Genomic DNA, 22,719 nt, shown 5'->3' on the forward strand with positions numbered 1-22,719 from the left:
TCATTTCTAAAATACAAATAAACAAAATCAATTCTGATATAAAAAATTAAGTGTAGGTAAATTAATTGGCTATTAAGTATTGCTTGCAATTAATTATGCAACTTCTCTCGGCAGAAGTATGGCATTTAATGAGCCGTGCAATCACTAACACGCTTTAATAATGACCAAATTTCCTTTACCCAGTCTTACAAATGTATTATACCTCTCTGGTACCACGCATCGTGCTCACTGTCATAATGTGAACAGGCTGTATCCGGTGCTGATTCCAATCTTGGTTCAATATTTCAGTTTTTTCTTTGATTTTCTGGCGATTTGCACTGAACATACTCTGTGAAGAGAATCAGGGTTTATTTTAATTCCATTTATTTTGATATAGACCACAAACCATACTTGATCAATGCATATTACCTGTATCCAGATTCCATGCAATATAAAGGGAAAATGGACCACATACAAATAGAACATCACAAAAAACATGTTGAAAGTCAACAAATTACACGCAGGAAAAATAATTTGAGCAGGTGTACAATCCTGTCCGTCTGTGCGTCTAATCATACTGCTCGATAAAACAACGCTCTTACAGTAACATTTTTACATATTCCTGTAGAAATTTATCCCATGAAGTCGAAAATCGCCTTATGTGAAAAATTCATGCATTATTTCTCCAGTCATTAATCAAAATGTTCAAAAATTTCAAATAACGTAGAAATTCGGCTGGCTTTGGCTGATGATGTGATGACATCACAATGGTTGCACGTTGTGTTCACGTGCAACGAGTGACGTCGCCCAATCACCTTTTGCAGCACGCTCACTCACCCTCCTCTCCCCCATCATTTCTTGACATTACTGAAAATGTTTAAAGATAGCAAGACTTTGAATTTAAACAAGAAGCTCTCGCTGATGACATCACCCCCCCCCCCCGTTAATCAAACGACGGCACTGGAGATGAAGTCGGGCCCTGGACTGAAGCGGCCGAACTAGCGGTCCTTTGGTCGACGCCCGCCCACCGCCTCGCTCTGAGACCTCGGGTCGACGCCCACGCGCGGCCTCCCTAGAATCCGATTTTCGCCCTCTTCCTCCGTCTCTGCACCTACCCCCGCAACCGCGCATTGAGGGGACTTGAACTAGTATCTAATAAAACCAGAAAATAAATACTCCACATGGCAGCTCGCTACTGCCTGGAAAGATACTAAACTTCAGATTGTTGATACTCCATCAAAACTGAAATCTAGTTTGTTATCAAATTTCAGAATAGTGCTCCCCAATGCTCTTTACCCAAAATACTAAATTTAGTATAACATGACACTGGGGTTCACAATTTCCAAATACATCTCCAAAATAGGGAAAGAGATACAAAATGCTGGAGTAACTTAGCGGGTCAGGCAGCATCTCTGGAGAAAAGGTATACCCTTCTTCAGACTGAAAGACAGAGAAAGCCAGAAGAAAACAGGGCCAGCAACAGGTGACCTAAGGAAAGACAGAGTCCAAAGTAAATAACCATTTACCCAAACTCTATTTCTTCCCTTTTCTTTCACAGTCCAGATGAGTGGGAATTGCCTTAATCTACTTTGTGTAATTGGAGCAGCAGAATTCCCTCCGCCCCTCAAAAAGCTTTTCCTCCTACATCCTCATCGCCGACTTGGGAATACTAACTACCACTCCCCACCTACCCACCTTACGTCATCTTTTATTTGATGGTGTTCAGTGAAATCAACCAACTTTGATCAATGGGGTAAGGTTAGGTAAGGGGGAGGTACAGCTAGACCTGGGTGTCCTTGTACACCGGTCACTGAAAGTTGGCGTGCAGGTACAGCAGGCAGTGAAGAAAGCTAATGGAATGTTGGCCTTCATAACAAGAGGATTTCTGTATAGGACTAAAGCGGTCCTTTTGCAGTTACATAGGGCTCTGGTGAGACCACATCTGGAGTATTGTGTACAGTTTTGGTTTCCTAATTTGAGGAAGGACATCCTTGTGATTGAGGCAGTGCAGCGTAGGTTCACGAGATTGATCCCTGGGATGGCGGGACTGTCATACGAGGAAAGATTGAAAAGACTAGGCTTGTATTCACTGGAGTTTAGAAGGATGAGGGGGATCTTATAGAAACATATAAAACTATAAAAGGACTGAACAAGCTAGATGCCGGAAACATGTTCCAATGTTGGGCGAGTCCAGAACCAGGGGCCACAGTCTTAGAATAAAGGGGAGGTCATTTTGTAATGAAATTTGGAACTGTAATGTGTATTGTAACTGTAATTTTTAACATTTTTTAAAAAACATTTTTAATATTTAATATAATCTTTAAACATCTCCTTCACCATTTTGCCTTTATAGATATGTATATAGCGCCGCAGAATTGTGCACCTATCCCCCCCCCCCCCTCCCTCTCCCTTTTGTTTTCTGTTTTCTGTTTTTTGTACTAAATTATATGTATGCACTGAGTACGAGCTGCTTTTAATTTCATTGTACATGTATAGTGACAATAAATGGCATATCTATATCTATCTATTTAAGACTGAGGTGAGAAAAAGATTTCACCCAGAGAGTTGTGAATTTAAGGAATTCCCTGCCACAGAGGGCAGTGGAGGCCAAATCACTGGATGAGTTAGATAGAGCTCTAGAGGCTAGTGGAGTCAAGGGATATGGGGAGAAGGCAGGCACGGGTTATTGAGAGGGGACGATCAGCCATTATCACAATGAATGGCGGTGCTGGCTCGAAGGGCCGAATGCCTCCTTCTGCACCTATTTTCTATGTTTTAATTCATTCTTGAACTGTGACCAATACTTGGCGTGTGGTAATGCATTTTCTTTTTAGTTATGTGAATACAGGAATGAAGATGTAACAGGACAGCTTTTATTGCCAGAATCTAACTTTGAACTGAGAAAAGCATTAGGGGTTAACTACACTGGCACATCTGAAGTCATGTTTATAGGCCACACTAGGTACGGATGACAGACAGTCAATTTATTGTCACATGCACAAGTACAATGAGTTATAGATATAATTAAATATCTAGTTCGCAGCAGCATTAATTTAGTTTATTATTGTCATGTGTACTAAGGTACAGCGATACGACTATATACAAATACAATCAAACCCTCCACAGTGCTAAGATGAAGGATACAATATTTAGTGCAAGATAAAGTTCCAATAAAATATAGTTCAAAAGTCTCGAATGAGGTACATAGAAGATCAGGACTGCACAGCAACTGATGAGAGGACCGTTCAATTGTTTGATAACAACTGGGAAGAAATTGTCCCTGGATCTGCAGGTATGCGTTTTCAGTCTTCTAGACTACTTGCCTGATGGGAGGAGGAGTGATCGGGGTGAACTTGTCCTTGATTATACTGGTGGCCTTGCCATGGCAGCGTTAAGTGTAGATGGAGTCAATAGAAGGGAGAATGGTTTACATGAAGGTCTGGATAGACCTTTGAACTACCTTTTATTGGGCTTCTAAGGAAGTAGTAGCATTGGTGTTCTTTCTTGGTCATTGCATCAATTTGGTTGGTCTAGGACAAATTGCTGGTGATATTTATTCCTAGGAACTTGAAGCTTTTGACCATCTCTACTTTGGCACCTGAAATCACAATCTCTTTGTATTGCTGGTATTGAGGGAGAAGTTGTTGTCTTGGCACCAAGTTACAAGGTTCTCAACCTCCTTGCTGTACTATTTCATCATTATTTGATATCCGGCCCACTACAGTGGTGTATTATACGTGCATTACATACACATAGACTCAAACACATAAAAACATATAATCTCCTAGCAAGGGGACTGTAAAAACAGCAGGAAACAAAAACAGGTCTATGGCAGTGCAAGAGGTGGACCATGGTATTCCATTGTTGAAGTAGATTTAATGCAGGTCGTTTCAAGAACTAGATTGTTGTCAGAAAGTAGCAGTCCTGAACCTGGTGGTGTAAGCCTTCAGGCTTCTGTACGTCCTGTCTGATGGAAGCAGTGAGGAGGACATGGCCTGGATGGTGGATATCCTGGATGATAGATGCCTCCTCCTCAAAGCAGTTCCTCATGTAGATACTTTCAAATGGAGGGGAGGGCTTTTATTATGATTGACTGGGCCGAGTCCATACATCTCGTATGTGTATGTGACAAATAAACTCGACTTGACCCCTCTCTGCATTCTTGCATTCCTCAGGGTTGGATGCCATACCAAGATATGATGCAACCAGTAAGGATACTTTTTATAGTACATCTGAGGAAGTTTGTTAGAGTATTTAATGACATACTGAATCTCTTTAAACTTCTAAAAATAAAAACAGAGGCACATGCACACCCTTTTCCTGATTTCAGTTATGTGCTGGCCATCCGAGATGTTAATATCCAGAAACGTGAACCAGCCGATTGCCCCCACAACCAACCCACCAATGAAAACTGGCACATGGTTTATCAACTTCCACATTCCGAAGTCAATGGTTAGTTCCTTGATCTTGTCGGCGTTGAGCAAAAGATTTCTGTTGCGACCCCACTCAAAACAGATATTCCATCTCTCTCCACTGGTAATGCAGCCAACCACAGTGATGTGATTGACAAATTTACAGATGGCATTGGAGCTCTGCTTATCCACAGTCAATGGGTGTAGAGATAGTAGAGCAGGGAGATAAACACAGAGCCTTGATGGCCAATGAGGAGGTGATGTTTAACTGATCCGCACTGATTTGAGATCTGACGATGAGGAAGGCAAGAATCCAGTTGCAGAGGGAGTTACAGACGCCCAAGTCTTGAAATTTGGTGATGAGTTTGGAGGATACATTAGTGTTGAGTGCCAAGCTGCAGTCAATAAACAGTCTGAAGAAGGGTTTTGGCCCGAAACGTTGCCAATCTCCTTCGCTCCATAGATGCTGCTGCACCCGCTGAGTTTCTCCAGCATTTTTGTGTACCTTCGATTTTCCAGCATCTGCAGTTCCTTCTTAAACACAGCACCCTCCATAATGTTTGGGACTAAGACCCATCATTTATTTATTTGCCTCTGTGCTGCACAATTTGAGATTTGTAATAAAAAAAATATTTTTTTATTCAAAATCACGTTGTTAGTGAACATTGTCAGATTTTATTAAAGGGTATTTTTACACATTTTGGTTTCACCATGTAGAAATTACAGTTGTGTTTATACATAAGCTCCCCCCCCCCATTTCAGGGCACCATAATATTTGGGACACATGGCTTCACAGGCATTTGCAATTGCTCAGGTGTGTTTAATTGCCGCCTTAATGCAGGTATAAGAGTGCTCCCAGTACATAGTATTTCCTCTAGTCATTCTATCACCTTTGGAAACTTTTATTGCTGTTTATCAACATGAGGACCAAAGTTGTGCCAATGAAAGTCAAAGAAGCCATTATGAGACTGAGAAACAAGAATAAAACTGTTAGAGACATCAGCCAAGGCTTACCAAAATCAACTGTTTGGAACATCATTAAGAAGAGAGCACAGGTTAGCTCACTAATCGCAAAGGGACTGGCAGGCCAAGGAAGACCTCCACAGCTGATGACAGAAGAATTATCTCTATAATAAAGAAAAATCCCCAAATACCCATCCAACAGATCAGAAATACTCTTCAGGAGTCAGGTGTGGATTTGTCCATGACCACTGTCCGCAGAAGACTTCATGAACGGAAATACAGAAGCTACACTGCAAGATACAAACCACTGGTTAGCCGCAAAAATAGGATGGCCAGGTTACAGTTTGCCAAGAAGTATTTGAAAGAGCAACCACAGTTCTGGAAAAGGTCTTGTGGACAAATGAGACGAAGATTAACTTATATCAGAGTAATGGCAAGAGCAAACTTGGAGGAAAGAAGGAACTGCCCAAGATCCAAAGCATACCATCTCATCTGTGAAACAGTGGTGGGGGTGTTATGGCCTGGGCACGTATGACTGCTGAAGATACTGACTCGCTTATCTTCATTGATGATACAACTGCTAATGGTAGTAGCATAATGAATTCTGAAGTGTATAGACACATCCTATGTGCTCAAGTTCAAACTAATGCCTCAAAACTCATTGGCTGGCGGTTCATTCTACAGCAAGACGATGATTCCAAACATACTGCTAAAGCAACAAATGAGTTTTTCAAAGTTAAAAAATGGTCAATTCTTGAGTGGCCAGGTCAATCACCCGATCTGAACCCAATTGAGCATGCCTTTTATATGCTGAAGAGAAAACTGAATGGGACTAGCCCCCAAAACAAGCACAAGCCAAGGATGGCTGCAATACAGGCACACGAGCCTGGCAGAGCATCATCAGAGAAGACACCCAGCAACTGGTGATGTCCATGAATCGCAGACTTCAAGCAGTCATTGCATGCAAAGGATATGCAACAAGATACTAAACATGACTACTTTCATTTACATGACATTGCTGTGTCCCAAACATTATGGTGCCCTGAAATAGGGGGACAGTGTATAAACACTGCTGTAATTTCTACATGGTGAAACCAATGTATAAAAATTACCTTTATTAAAATTTGACAATGTGCACTTTAACCACATGTGATTTTTTTCTATTACAAATCTCAAATTGTGGAGTACAGAGGCAAATTATTAAATGATTGTCTTTGTCCCAAACATTACGGAGGGCACTGTATGTGCATTCTTGCTATCCAGTGTAGATTGGAGAGCCAGTGAGATAACATCCACTGTTAATCTGTTGTGACGATACGCAAATGGAAAGCATCCTTAGAGATATAGGCAATTAATTTGCTTCTTCATGCCTGCCAAGCCATTCGATATGATTTTGGCTGATGCTTTACCCCAATACTATATTCCTTCTCTTTCACCATACCCCAAATATATACAAAATACATAAGAAACCCAAGTCCTTCTTAAATACACTCAGGATCTTGGCCTCCAGAGCATTACACAATGGAGATTTCCTCAGGTTCACCAGCCTTCAAGTGAAGACATTTCTCTTCATCTTAATTCTAAGCACAATACCCAGCATTCTAAAACGGATGTGTGTGGGAAGGAACTGCAGATGCTGGTTTAAACTGAAGATAGACAAAAAGCTGGAGTAACTCAGCAGGTCTGGGGAAAGGGAAACGAGAGATATCGATGGTGATATAGAACAAATGAACGAAAGATATGCAAAAAAGTTACGATGATAAAGGTAACACACCATTATTAGCTGTGGGTTAGGTTAAAACGAATTGGACAATGAGACTCAATATGACGACTTTGAACCTAGTACAACGACTTGGGTGGGGTAGGGTTGGAGAGAAATCTGATGCATGGGATATTTGAAGCTTGAGAAATCAGTATTAATACTGCTAGGTTGCAAGCTTCCCAAGCGAAAAAAGAGTTGCTGTTCCTCCAATTAGCATTTGGCCTCACTCTGACAATGGAGGCGGCCCAGGACAGAAAGGTCAGTGTGGAAATGGGAAGGGGAATTAAAGTGTTTAAGAAGGAACTACAGATGCTGGAAAATCGAAGGTACACAAAAATGCTGGAGAAACTCAGCGGGTGCAGCAGTATCTATGGAGCGAAGGAAATAGGCAATGTTTCCGGCCGAAACCCTTCTTTAAAGTGTTTGGCAATCGGCAAATCAGGTAGGCCCAGGCGGACGGAGCAAATGTGTTCAGCGAAATGATCGGCCAATCTACGTTTGGTATCGCCGATGTAAAACTGATGCTATGTCCCCCCTGCCAAGTATCGCGCACAAACCCCCCACACTGCAGCAGAGCCACTGTTGTGCCACTGCCGGTCGGAACGGCTGTTGAATGTTATTGAATGTTATTAGAGGGTTAAATTGTTCATGACATGTATTTTTAATTTTAATTGCTATTTATTTTGTAACGAAAACTGAATGGACACTGGTTGAGAAACGTTTTTTTGTTTCCTCTGAGTATGCGAATACTCAGGAAATGACAATAAAGATTTACAATTACAATGTCTTGTCCTCCCAGTCAAGTGAAACATCCTATCATGTCCTTTTGTACATTTTAATTAGTTTGCTTTTAATTCTTCTAAACACAATAGTACAGCCGCTATTTCAGAGTGCTAGAAAGAGCTGGGTTCGATCCTGACTTTTAGAGTGCTGTCTGCGAGTTATATATTCTCCCTGTGACCACATGGAATTCCTACAGGTGCTCTGGCTTCCTCCCATATCCTAAAAGTGTGTGGATTTGTAGGTTAATTGGCCTCTGTAAATTGCCCCTTTTGTGTACGGAGTGGATGTGACAGTGGGATATCACAGAGCTAGTGCGAATGGGTGATTGTTGGTCAGCGTTGTCTTGGTGGGCCCCAGGGCCCATTTACATGCTGTATCTCGGAATGAAATTCTGGTGAATACAGGCCAAGTTGACCAAATCTTTCTTCATACAATGGTCGCATCACCTCAAAAGTTAATCTGGTGAACTTTTGCTGTTCACCTTCTACAGCAAATATTTCCTTTCTAAAGGAAGTCAACACTGTGGTCTCCAGGCTCTGTTAAATTGTAGCCAATGTTGGACTGTGGGATCAAAAATACTTTCTATGCTATTTCTATGATATACTGCCAGGTCAGAGAAAAATATGGCAGCTTAGGAACATTGAAAAATAAGTTTGGCAATTACAGATGTGACACAGTAGCAGTTTCTCCAAGGTTAGAAACTTTAATCTTGGACCAAATGAATTGATTTTATGAATAATTGAGTACCGGCTGCTATTTTTCTCACTATACATTAAAGAATGAAACAATATAGTTAAACAGTTAATTAAACAATTTGGATTCATAAATGCTGCTTTTTTTAATTTTTATTTTTTATATAAAGTGGGCCATGGTCAGACATAATGAAACACTTTAAAGATGTGAAACATTAAAACTTGAACATCTGACCTAATTAAAGAGCACCCTCTTCTGGTCCTAGAAAATCTTGCAATTGAAGTTAGCTGGTGCCAGCATCCTTTCAGAGTTAAACTATGTTATGAACAGTTCCAAATCAAAACAAGTTAACCCTTACCTTAACTTCATCAGCTCGTCTAAAGCGCTTTAGTTGTCTCAGACGCATATATTCAGACTTAACCCGTCTTCGCCAGCAAACTGGTCCTTTTGTGGATTTCTTGCTCGCAAAACCCATGGTTATTTGACAGATAATCTTTCGTGAAACTTATGCTCTTCCAACCAGGAAAATGTTCTGCAAAAATTGTAATATCACAACCCTTTATTACATACTGCAAATAAGAATTTTATTGGTCTTTTTCAGTACATTTGACAATAAAACATACTCTCTCACTTTCCAGGCTATTACGTTCTGCATACGATGCAAACGTCTACCTATGCAGCATACCCATAATCCAAGGAAAGTCCCAGGAAATTTAAAAAATGGCAAGACTCGTATCAATCATTTGGTAATTCAAATTATTCAGCATTACTTTCTTTTGATATCTAATTGGTTTTCCAAATTGAATAAAGGTTAATCTTTCATTTAACAAAATATGTACTTGGGACCTTCGCACTGTACTCCGTTTGAGATCTCCAACATAAAAGAATTAAAAAAGGACAGAGCACTAGAGTAACTCAGTGGGTTAGGCAGTATCTCTGGAGAACAGAGGAGAGGCAGGACAAAGTCTGACAGGTGATAGGTTGACTCAGGCAAAATTTTTGATAACAGATGGTTGGATCACCGGAAAGAGATTAAAACCGAAAGAGTGAGACAAAGGGATTAAAGTGTTGTGAATAGTAAAGCCAGAGGAAGGAATGTGGATGAAGGGGGAGGGGGGTCCTCGGGTTCATATTAAATCTTGCCTCTCTCACCTTAAACCGATGTCCTTGATTTTTCTCCATTGTAAAAGCAGGATTAATAATTATTGAGGACAATGCCCATTTCCAGTCACTCCAAATGTGGATGCCCACTTTGGTCTTCGAGGGCCCTATTCTCTCCCTTGTTACACTTTCCCCTAATATACTTAAAATCTCTTTGGAATTCTCCTTATTCCTGCTTGCCATACCAATCTCATGCCGCATTTATCCTCCTGGTTTCCTTCTTGAGTATTCCTCTGTTCCTCTGTATCCCCCCCCCCCATATTATTCCAAGGTTCTAAAATGTTTTTTTTTAGATTCTCCCCCCCCTCTCCTCCTTTCCTCTCCTCCTCCCCCCCCCCCCCCCCCCCCCCCCCCCCCCCCCTCCCCCCCCCCCCCCCCCTCCCCCCGCCCCCTGCCCTCCTCCCCTCCCCCTCCTCACCCCTCCATCCCCTCCCCTAAACCCCCTCCACACACCCCTACACTCCCCTCCCCCCTTCCCTCCACTTCCCACCTCCCCTCTCAACACCCCTCTTCCCCCCCCCCCCCTCTCCCATCCCTCCCCTCCCCATCCATCCCCTCCCCCCCACACCCCTACCCTTCTTCCCTCCCCTCCCCCTCCCTGCTCCCCACCTCCCCCCCCCCTCAGCACTCCCCCTCTCTCTCACCCTCTCTCTCTCTCCCCCCCCCCCTCCCCCCCCCCCCACCCTCCCTCTTATCCTCCCTCCTCCCCCCCCCCCATATCCCTCTTGCCCCTCTCTCTGTGTCTCTGTCTCTCTCTGCCCCCCTTCTCTCTGCCCTCACTCTCTACTACCCCCCGCGCCCCCTCTCTAGATGTGACTGCAAGTTGGGGGCTATGTGTCAGTAGATAGGGTGGTTATGGGGTAAAAGGAGCAAATTAATAATATCAATATAATATTAAGGGGGTCATTAGCGTGAGTGCGGGGGGCGGGATAGTTAGTGTGTGTGACGCTGCGTGCCCGTCTCCCTCCCCCGACCCCCCCCCCCCCCACAACCGCACGTTGGGGGAACAGACCCAACGGGTCTGCACTTGGTCTAGTTGTTTATAGAATCCAGATTGAACACTTACAATTGAGCAAGTCAAAAACAATATTCACTTGGACATACCGTAAACACCAATTCACCAGCTTCTACATACATTTGTTTTAAATGGCAATACTCATTATCAGTACTGAAATGTACAATATTTATTTTACAATATTTACTGTACAATAAAGAACCGTGCACATTCCAATCTGAAAAATGATTAAGTAGGTTGCGCAGCTATGCACAAATGCAAAGTTATAACTGTAATTCTAAACTAACTAACTTGAGGAATTACAGCCATGGGTTATAAGAACCCCAAATCCACAATTGAGAAATTTAGAAAAAGGAATTTAATATTTGTATAGAGAAAATTAACAGCGCTCCCTTTCAGAAGCCATTTTCCTTGGCTAGAAAAGGCAAGAAGGGTTTAGCCAAGATTTATAAAATTATGAGTGGCCTAGATAAGATAAATAGAAAGGATTTATTGAGCAACGACCTTACTGACGAGAGGGCACAAATTTAAGGTAATATGGATAAGAGAGCAGTTGCAGATTTTTTTTCCATTGTGGAAGTGGTGTGGAATTTACTACACTTCCTCCACTTACAAGTGAGCTGTTAGAATGTTCACAATAACGCTACTGACATTTATGGGTACCTGTCCTTCATTTACTAATTCACTTCTTGCTGTAACAATAAGCTCGGCCTTGGAATTACACTGCATCACACCACCCTTAAACACCTCATTTACTGTAAGCATGGTTCAAGATGTGGACTCTTGTACAGCAGCGAGATCAAACATAGAATGTGCGATCATTTTGCTGAACATCTTGGCTCAATCCGCCTGAACCTACCTGATCTCTCAGTTGCTAAACACTTCAAGTAACCCTGGCATTCCCTCTCTCTCAACCCCCCCCCCCCCCCCCCCACCCGTCGCACCTGCTTCTTGTTTTCGCCCAACAGCTAGCAATGCCCTGTTTCCGTTATCATAGTTACTTTTATGCATATCTTTCATTCATTGTTCTTTATCTCTCTACATCATCATCGATATCTCTCGTTTCCCTTTTCCATATCTAGTCTGAAAAAGTTTCTTGACTCGAAACATCACCCACTCCTTCTCTCCAGAGATGTTGCCTGTCGCACTGAGTTACTCCAGCTTTGAGTCTATCTACCCTTAATATTTAATTTATCCCTTTTGATTAATGAAAATTTCACAATGATATGCAAGGCAAATGGAAAAATATTTAAATAGAAACCAGAGAGGCAACAGATGCATGGATAAGAAAAGTTTAGAGGGAATACATCCAAACAGAGATGAATGGGACTAGCTTAAATGTCAAATCCTGGTCGGCATGGATGTCTCTATGACTCACTTGGATGAACATTTGATGTGCTGTCATATCCTTCAAGGCCAAGGGTTCTGGGGGAAAAAAACAATTGTCATGTTTTAATTGCTTTTTTGGCCTAGTAGACTAACGAGTCATAAATACCTATAATTTGTTCTTATCTGTGGAATTTAAAACCTATTTGATTTGTAAAATAGATTCCCACCACCCTTTTCTACCTTTTATTCGGCTAATCATTGCTATTGAATACAATTCTCAGCATATATTTGAGAAATCAAGCAGACAATTTTTTTAAACTAACTGTGTCAAAGAGCATGACAATAAAGTTTAACACTGCAACAGGATGATCCACACTTAGAACTCACCCAATAGTAATTATAATCCAGAGGACAAATGAAGAAATATCTGGGGGAAAAAAACCAGTTGTGCTTCAGTTTAGTTTATTGTCATGTGTACCAAGGCTTTTGTTGTGTGCTGACCAATCAGCGGAAAGACAAACATGATTACAATCGAGCTATTTACAGTGTATAGATACATGATAAGGGAATGATATTTAGTGCAAGGTAAGGTCAGTAAAGTCCGATCAAAGATAGTCTAAGGGTCACCAATGTGGGTCCGAGGGTTAAAATATTGAGGAACACGTTTCAGTGACCAGTATTCACACAGCTGTTACACAACATCAATAGTCAATTTTGTAACTGTGCGGGAGGAATCATTGACTGTGACTAATCACTACGTGAAAAAGTGATGAATAGCAGTGAAACAATTTTGGTTGCCTACCTACACAGAATCATTTCAGCATGGCTCGAGTCATCTGTGGCATTTTAAACCTTTGTGTGCTTCAACAAAAAAGCTACCACCATACCAACACTACAGCTAACCTAATTGGGTTTCCTATTGTAGCAATTTCTTAACAGAGCATTTTACATAAGTAAAGATAGCGGGGAAGTACCAGAGCAGATTCATCAGAAATATGTCACTTTCAAGCTACACTTAGAAAATAATTATTCTGAGCTCATTTGGACACTACAATCAACCCCTTTAAAATAATGGGGAAAATAATCCACCATTTTGCAAAGTTCAACAATGTTCTCAGAAAATTCGGAATAAACCCAGAAAAAAGTGTTTTCAAAATAAAGATAACATGCATTCCACTATTACTAGTTGCCTTCCTTGATGTCTCAGCTCAGATGAAAGAGACAGCAGTAATCCCAGTCCATAATGCCTAGCCCATCGTGAGCACTAACCTTGCTACCATTGAAGGGATCTATAGGAAGCATAGCCTCAAGGTGGTATGAATATCATTGAAGACCCACACTATCCCAGCTATGCTTCCTTCTCACTGCTATTAGGAAGGTGGTACAAGAGCCAGAGAACTGCTAATTCCAGGTTCAAGTGCAGCTGGTCACCAATTTCAGAATTATGGTGGAGCACGTACCCTAATCAACGTCAATTGGGCTGAAGTCGAGATGGTTGACAGCTTCAAGTTCCTAAGCATAATTATCACCAAAAAGGTGTTCAGTTTGATGCAATAGAAAATAAAACATAGCAACACTTCTCCAGAAATATTAGGACATTCAGCAGGATTATAATGATTGGTACCAATTTATCTAAAAGCACCAATCAGGGTCCTCCTCTCCCCGTGACCTTCGGTTTCCTCCCACTCCAAAGACATTCAGGTTTGTGGGTTAATTGGCTTGGTATAATGGTGAATTGTCTCTAGTGTATGTAGGATGGCATTAGTGTGCAGGGATTGCTGATCAGTGTGGACTCGGTGGGCCGAAGGGCCTGTGTCCGTGCTGTATCTCTAAAGTAAACCATGCAACCAGCCTCCACCCAAATCAAATGCATATATATTTCACTCTGCCTCAGGAAAGAAACCAACATAATCAAGTACCACTCACATCCCTGTCATTCGGGTAGAGGTACAAAGTTTGAAAGCACATACCACCAGATTCAAGAACTTCTTCCCCACTGTTATTATGACTCTTGAACAGCCCTCTCTTAAACTATACTTCCCAATCTACCTCATTGTAGCCCTTGCACTAATTTTATCTGCACTTTCCTAGTAACTGTAGCATTATATTCTGCATTGTTTCCTTTCTCTTTTTGCATCTGTTATAACCATTAATGGTTTGATCATATTCATGAATGTTTGTTTTACCTGGATAGCTCAAAACATGTGTTTTCCTTCACACTGCATCTTGGTTCACATAAACCAGCTTCTGTCCACCAACCATCAAATTCTTGAACACCCTGTAGATTTTACCTCAACCCCACCAAACCACTATATACTTTGTACTACTATGATTGCTTTGCATACTTCAGTATTTGCATTATCCTAATCCAGTTTACTTAGAATAATTTATAATTCATTGTTGTTGCTTCTATTGTGCCTGTGAAACTGTAGCTGGAAAGAAATTCATTATTCTGCATACCAGTTAAACACTCTTGAATCTTGATGGGTGTCCTGTGGACTCCTGCAGTCAGCGGTTGGGAAATCAGTCATAGTACTAGCTCATGGTAACATAAAGACAGACTGATGGTAATGGCAATGACACCTTAAATGGAATTAGTGTAGGTTTGATATAAATGGATACTCTTTGGTGAGCCAAAGAGCCTGTTCTTTGCTGGCATTAAATACTCAAAACATCACTAATTGAGACATCTATTTAATTTGTGATGTGACTAACACCTTTTCCTCTAACATATTCTATATAATTTATTTGGGGACCATTTCCCCTCACTACTACAATTCAATTTTTCCCATCAACATACAAATCAATTTAATTATTTACTGTTGTTTCAATAAATATCAACTTTAAGTCGAACATTTTGCATTAATTATTTTATTTCCCTCAATATAATGAAATTTAGTTTATCCATACCAGTTTACAGGATAACCAACATTTATTTCAGTCATTTAGATCTCTCAATACTAGCCAGCAATAAAAATAGCCAAGTCAATCTTTCATACTGGGTCCAACTGAATAGCTCTTTCATTCTTGACTCATTTTTATGCTGTTGAGTTTCACCATGTGTATTTCAAAGAGTTAATTATCATCGTATCAAGAAACTGACTTTTGAAGGGTTGATAGCAACATGGGAAATCAAGGTAATTCCTTAACCAAAACTTCCGGGAAGGCAAAGGAGAATGACTTTAAATTAGATCTCTATTTCAGATTAGTGTTTGACAATTTTGAGATTGTCTCAGAGACAGATGCTGGAATCTTGAGTAAAAACCAAACTACTGAAAAAACATAGTCTGGCAGCACCTGTAGATGGAAATGGACAGATTTTGTTTCGGGTAGGAGCCTTTTTTCAGACTGATGGAACAGAAGGGAGATTGCTGGGACAAAGGTGAGAGGAGGGGATGGAACAAATGGGTTCTCCATTTTTCTTTCTTTGCTCACAATTGTCAGTGTCATCTTTATACAATAACCTGGCTGCTCAACACCCGACTTGAGATCTAACTATTCCTTTGGTTTATGTTTCATTCGCAAGAAGAACAATACTCAAGGCTTGATAAGAAAACAGTCAAGAAAATTAATGTTAGGAATGGAAGAGGTCATTGTACCATTGTTGCTTTTATATTTTTCCACAAAAGCATACTGCTCTGAAAGAAATGATTTTCTGATGTAGGCTCACTAGTACGACATTCTCTTCAGTCAGTGCTCCTTTTAAATTAATTGTATTTAAATTCTGATTACAATGTTCTGCTGGATAAATTACTTTGTGTTGTGCTTTGAAACTTGGGTAAATATCAGTAATTAACTATTCTTGTATACATATATATTTTGAAGTTCAAAATCTGTTTAAATCTCATCTGCAACCATAAAACAAGTTGAATGTTATTGAAATGTGTGTCTTTCAGAACTACATCAAGTTTCCAAAGTCTACTGGGCATCTAATTGGAACAGGGTGGGGAGACAACATAAATTCTCAAAAGAATGCACAAGGCCATTTCTACCTTGAGTCTTTTCCATCAAATATGTTAATTTGCACTTCAGCATCATTAACCAATCATTTAAACCCGCAGTTCCTCTCTACTCTTCTGTACTTTATTTTTCTTTCTCCCACCCGGCAACCATGGAATTAAATCTTGGACCATTATCTACACAGGTACATTGCAACAGCTCCATCATCTCTTAAGTTAACATCCCTAGAATAGTTTCTAATTATAACTTGTTTCTATTTAAGTCATATCTTTATTTTTCCTAACCAAAGAACATCACTTTACATGTTAAAGTTTATATGTAAAAAAAAATTGAATCTTATTTTGCTTCAATTATCTTCTCATAACATTGTAGTACATTGTCTACCTCAACAGTGGCCATATCCCCGGTTTGGTGGCATCTGTAATGCTGGTATTGACTTAATCACTGTAATTGTGAATAACTGATCTTTCCAATCAAGAGTAAAAACATTTCAGCCTAACTGATCCCCATATTTCTGTGGTTTTCATATCCATTTAGCTATGCTCCCTTACTACACAATCTCTACTTTTCATCATAAACCTACACTGTGGTATCTTCATAAAGGTCTTTGAAACTGTCAGTGTACATTTGTCATTATCATGACTATTGTTTTATCTCTTAAAATTATATCAGGATTTGTTAACCACGGCTTATCCTTTATGCTTTAATAACCATAAATTTCAGTATTTTGACAATCATCATTGATCACTGCCAGATGCTATTCACACTTTTTAATACAACCCCACAGCACAGCAGGGCATCAGCCCTACAAGTTATCTAAAGAAATTATCTAACTAGTCCCATTACATTTTCCCCAAAATTATGCACTTTCCCATCTCTAGCCATCAAATTGATAACTCGAGAGATGGCTCATTACATTCCTTTTTTGTCACCTATTTTAATTTTAACAGGTGCAAAAGTATTTGTTGGGATAATAGCGAAGAATAGAAAGTGCAAGTTAACTCCCAATGCCATCAAATGTATCATAAGTACAGATGGCAAAACTCGGCTGTTAATTAAAATGAGAGTGCATTGTATTCCATCCCCCGCCCCCCGCACCCTAACCTACTGGGCAAGTGCCAGATTAAAGAAGGGACCACTCTACCCGTTTGGTGCTCCCCATGGTTGAGGGCTGTTTCGCCCACTTGCCCCTCGCTGCAAGAGGCCGCCGCCGCCGGTGCCGATGGGCGCGAGGGGTCAGGTGAGGTTCGCGCCTCTCACTGGCTTCTCGCGCCGGCCGTTGGGCTTCAAACCCGGACGCCCGCTCCCGCCGCCTGCCGGTCCCGGGACTCGTGGGTTGGTCCAGATCTAGGCGGGCGGGGGATGGGAGAGGAGAGGAGAGGGAAACAAAGGCTCTCGCCGCCGCCGCCGCCGCCTTCTTACCGGGAACGAGAAGCCGCGTCCGCGTCCGCTTCCTCCTCCTGCTCTGCCGACGAGCGGGGGCCAACTTGGAGCGGAAACTTTGCGAGAGTTGTGTCGGGCGAGTTCGCACCCCGGGCTACGATGCGGCGAGCGTCGGCTGGGTAGCGGCTAGCCTGTCTGTCTATCCGGCCGGCTCTTTGTCCCGCTGCGGCTCGGCTCAGCTCGACACCCAGCTCTTTACTCTTCTTTTCTTTCTCTCTCTTTTGTCTTCCTTCTCCGCCCGGATAGAGCGCGAAAACAGCGCGGCCAACCCGATCAAACTTTGCTGAAGGCCCTGAACAAGCGGCGTCGCCGTTGGCCGGGAGGCGGCAGCTCCCCTCCAACCGGCGGGCGGCTCGCACGGGAGTGTGGGATGCGACCATGTGGTGCCCACAGATCTTAGAGCAGAGCTCTGCTGTAGGATCTTTGGTTGGTTGGTGCCTCTTTGTGGGTCGTCGGGCTCTTGCTGGGGTTGTGCAGGAAGCGACTGCAGATGCTGCTTTGCATCGAAGATAGACACAAAGATGCTGGGCAGTAACTCAGCGGGACAGGCAGCGTCTCTGGAGGGAAGGAATGGGTGTCGTTTTGGGAGGCTGAAGAAGGGGCTCAACCCGAAACGGTGCCCATTCCTTCCCCCCAGAGACGCTGCCTGTCCCGCTGAGTTACTGCCCAGCATTTTTGTGTCCATCTTGCTGTTTTATTTTTGCTTCGCTACGGCGTTGAGTAACTCGGTTTTCAGCAGCGAGGAGTAAGGCAATTCAGTAATGTCAGTGTCCGACCTAGCGTGGATGCCTGTGCGCGCCGGGCCGGGCCGAGCCAGACTGGGTAGACATGTAACATCTATGTATGGTGGCATGTCTGAAATCAAGGCTCTGAGGACCATTGGATACTGTCGACGTCTCTCCCGTCTTGATCGCATGTTTTGAAAGATTGAGTCCACTCGTGTTCCGAAGTCACCCCAATTTGTAATATATGAATACATAGATACAGACAATAAGTGCAGGTGTAGGCCATTCGGCTATCGAGTCAGCACCGCCAATCAATGTGATCATGGCTGATCATCCACAATCGGTACCCCATATCCCGTGATTCCGCTAGCTTTAAGAGCTCTTATCTAACTCTCTTTTGAATGAAACCAGGGAATTGGCCTCCACTGCCTTCCGAGGCAGAGAATTCCATAAATGCACTACTCTGGGTGAAAACGTTTTTCCTCATCTCAGTTCTAAATGGCCTACCCCTTATTCTTAAACCGTGACTCCTGGCTCTGGACTCCCCAACATCAGGAACATGTTTCCTGCATCTAGCATGTCCAATCCCTTAATAATTTTATATGTTTCTATGAACACCTCTCATCCTTCTAAATTCCAGTGAATATAAGCCCAATCGCTCCATTCTTTCATCATATGATAGTCCCGCCATCCCTGGAATTAACTGTGAACTTATGTTGAACTCCCTCATTAGCAAGAATGTCCTTCCTCAAATTAGGAGACCAAAACTGCACACAATACTCCAGATGTGGTCTCACCAGGGCCCTGCATAACTGCAGAAGGGGGTTGGGGGAAACTTTTTCTAATCTCTTACCTTGACTGAGATGCCATTTTTTTCCATATCGTATCTCAGTCCACACTGCGGCTTAACATTGAGGAGTTGGCAGCCTTTGCTGGAGACCAACCAGGAGCTCCACTGCAGGTGCCTGCAGACATAACATCTTGGAACCCGCGATCCCTTGGCCAGGGATCTACCGCGGGTGCCTGCGGACTTTAACAAGATTCAAGGTTCAATTTAATTGTCATTTGGACCCCTTGAGGACCAAACGAAATGCCGTTTCTGCAGCCGTACACTACAAACAAATAGACCCAAGACACAACATAATTTACATAAACATCCATCACATCGCTGTGATGGAAGGCCAAAAAAACTTATCTCTCCACTGCACTCTCCCCCCCCCCCCCCCCCCGATGTCAGAGTCAAAGTCAAAGCCCCCGGCTGGCGATGGCGATTGTCCCGCGGCCATTAAAGCCACGCCGGGTGGTGCCAGCTCGCACAGTCCCGCGGCCATTCCAAGCCGCGCGGGGCGGTGATGTCAGGCCCAACTCCAGGTGCTCTTCGACCCCGCTACTCGGGCGGGAGAAGTCGCCGTTGCGAGAGCCCTGAAAAGCGGTCTCCCTCCAGGGACCTGCGGGCTCCCGGTGCCGCCGTCCGCCAGACCCGCAGTTGCAGCCTCCGAATCTCCGGAGGTCGGGCCGCAGCAGCGCTCCACCACCGCTCCACCCGCTCTGGACTCAGCCAGCTCCGCGACGGTGAGGTGAGTCGTCGGCACCAGTCCCAGGTCTTCTCATGTTGGAGGCCGCTCCTCGTTGCAGCCCCAACGACAACGGAGACCCGACAAGAAAAGGTCGGGTCTCCCGTGCAGGGAGAGATTGAAAAGTTACCCCCTCCCTCCCACCCCCCCACACACACACCCCAACAAAAAATAACAAAAACTACACAGAAACATAGACAAAAATAATAAAAACGCGGACGGGCTGCAGAGGCCGCTGCTGACGAGAGTCGCGCCGCCTACCGGATCATCGTGGAGCCCGCGATCTCTGGTCAGAGACTGACTTTGGGAACTCCATGCCGCAGGAGCTTCAACCGCCCCAATGCGAGATCTTCGATCGTCCCGACATGAGGGCTTCGACTGCCCCGACTGCGAGAGAAGAATGAGGGAAGAAGATTGGACTTTATTGCCTTCCATCACAATGAGGAATGTGGGGAGTGCTGAGGTGGATGTTTATGTTAACTTTTATGTAGTTGTGTGTCTTGTTTTTTTTTTAATGGTATGGCTATATGGTCATTCGCAGATCACTCTACCTTAATTGGCACACGCGACAATAAAAGACCTTTGAAAGCTTTGAACTCCTCTCATTATGAAGGCCAACATGCCATTAGCTTCACTGCCTGCTGTACCTGCATGCTTATTTCAGTGACTGATCTACAAGGACACCCAGGTCTCATTGTACTTCCCCTTTTCCTAACCTGACATCATGCAGATAATAATCTGCCTTCCTGTTCCTACCACCCAAGTGGATAACCTCACATTTATCCACATTATACTGCATCTGCTATGCATCTGCCCACTCACTCAACCTGTCCATGTCACCGTGCATCATCATAGCATCTTCACAGTTCACACTGCCACCCAGCTTTGTAAATCTGCAACTCCTCTGCAAATTTGCTAATGTTACTTTTAACTCCTTCATCTGAATCAGGGGTCGGCATCCTATGGCCCCCGGGCCGAATGTGGCCCGTAACCCAACATCATCCTGCCCGCAAGTGGATTTCCCCTCCCCCCCCGTAATCATCCGGCCCGCTGAGCGCCTGCCCCAAGAGTGGCCGAGCTCTGGCTGAACTGCATCCTGCACAAAGCTGCCTGGTTGGCCGCGCACCTTCTGTGAACACGTTTAAGAAGGAACTGCAGATGCTGGAAAAATCTAAGGTAGACAAAGATGCTGGAGAAACTCAGCGGGTGAGATATGCGAGGATTGCATGAGGCTGCCTCACCCACTGAGTTTCCTCAGCATTTTTGTTTACCTTCTGTGAATACATGATTTGACGCCTGCCATCCGAGCCGGAATGGGGGCGGAACCCATGTGTACACGTGATAGATATGGCCCGCCATCTGCTCACAGACATGTGTCCCGGCCCCTATGCAGAGCATTGTTGCCAACCCCTGATGTAAACCATTAATATATATTGCAAATAGCTACAATCCCAGCACCAAGACTTGCAGCATCCCACTAGTCACTGCCTGCCATTCTGAAAGAGACCCATTAATCCCTTTCTTTGTTTCCTGTCTGCCAACCAATTTTCTATCCATGTCAATACCCTACCCCCAATACCATGTGCTCTAATTTTGGCCTCTAATCTCCTGTGTGGGACCATATTAAATGCTTCCTGAAAGTCCAGGTACACGACATCCTCTGGCTCCCCTCGTCCATTTTACTTGTTACATCCTCAAAAAATTCAGGAAGATTTGTCAAGCATAATTTCCCCTTCGTAAATCCATGCTGACTTGAACTGATCCTGTTACTGCTATCCAAATGCGCCGCTATTACATCTTTAATAATCTACTCCAGCATCTTCCCCACCACTGATGTCAGGCTAACTGGTCTATAATTCCCTGCTTTCTCTCCCGCCTTTCTTAAAAAGTGAGATAACATTAGCTACCCTCCAATCAACAGGAATGCTCTTGTAATCCCTTTGTTGATTGGGTGGGATTCCCATGTCTGGTTCCCACTTTTTTCTCACTATCTAGTGACCTCCCACAAGGTCAGGTCGTGGCAGCATTAAAGCTTCGTCCTGATCGAGGAAAAATGCGATGGGGCAGTTTGAAACTACTGGGCCCACGGATGGTGAATGCCTATTTGTAGAAGATGAGGGATCCCAATAGACAATAGGTGCAGAGTAGGTCATTCGGCCCTTCGAGCCAGCACCACCATTTGATGTGATCATGCCTGATCATTCGCAATCAGTACCCCGTTCCTGCCTTCTCCCCATATCCCCTGACTCCGCTATCTTTAAGAGCCCTATCTATCTCTCTTGAAAGTATCCAGAGAACCTGCTTCCATCGCCCTCTGAGGCAGAGAATTCCACAGACTCACAACTCTGAGAAAAAGTGTTTCCTCGTCTCCGTTCTAAATGGCTTACTCCTTATTCTTAAACTGTGGCCCCTGGTTCTGGACTACCCCAACATCGTGAACATGTTTCCTGCCTCTAGCGTGTCCAAACTCTTAATAATCTTATATGTTTCAATGAGATCCCCTCTCATCCTTCTAATCTCCAGAGTATAGAAGCCCAGCCGCTCCATTCTCTCAGCATACGACAGTCCCGCCATCCCGGGAATTAACCTTGTAAACCTACACTGCACTCCCTCAATAGCAAGAATGTCCTTCCCCAAATTAGGGGACCAAAACAGCACACAATACTCCAGGTGTGGTCTCACTAGGGCCATATACAACTGCAGAAGGACCTCTTTGCTCCTGTACTCAACTTCTCTTGTTAAAAAGGACAACATGCCATTTGCTTTCTTCACTGCCTGCTGTACCTGCATGCTCACTTTCATTGGCTGATGAACAAGGACCCCCAAATCCCATTGTACTTCCACTTGACACCATTTAGATAGTAATCTGCCTTCCTGTTTTTGCTACCAAAGTGGATAACCTCACATTTATCCACATTAA

The 22,719-nt window shown here is 43.3% G+C and overlaps 1 protein-coding gene across 5 annotated transcripts in view; it reads right to left on the reverse strand.

Annotated features, from left to right (window-relative positions):
- The window catches only part of ezh2 (enhancer of zeste 2 polycomb repressive complex 2 subunit), a 50,586-nt gene extending 32,956 nt beyond the window's left edge, over positions 1-17,630 (reverse strand). For 3 of the 5 annotated variants that reach the window (XM_055657097.1, XM_055657089.1, XM_055657060.1), the window contains exons 1-4: positions 17,480-17,630; positions 12,147-12,193; positions 8,951-9,124; positions 203-328 (exon numbers count right to left, since the gene is read on the reverse strand). In XM_055657097.1, the coding sequence (XP_055513072.1) occupies positions 203-328; positions 8,951-9,067 (243 nt within the window). In that variant the 5' untranslated portion in view covers positions 9,068-9,124; positions 12,147-12,193; positions 17,480-17,630. Of the gene's footprint in view, positions 1-202; positions 329-8,950; positions 9,125-12,146; positions 12,194-12,484; positions 12,525-17,479 lie in introns of all 5 variants that reach the window. The other 2 variants (XM_055657069.1, XM_055657078.1) reach the window with 2 other exon arrangements.
- Between the last annotated feature and the right edge of the window lie 5,089 nt (positions 17,631-22,719).

Source organism: Leucoraja erinacea, chromosome 2 (genome assembly GCF_028641065.1).
Source record: "Leucoraja erinacea ecotype New England chromosome 2, Leri_hhj_1, whole genome shotgun sequence".
NCBI classification, from domain to species: Eukaryota; Metazoa; Chordata; class Chondrichthyes; order Rajiformes; family Rajidae; genus Leucoraja; species Leucoraja erinaceus.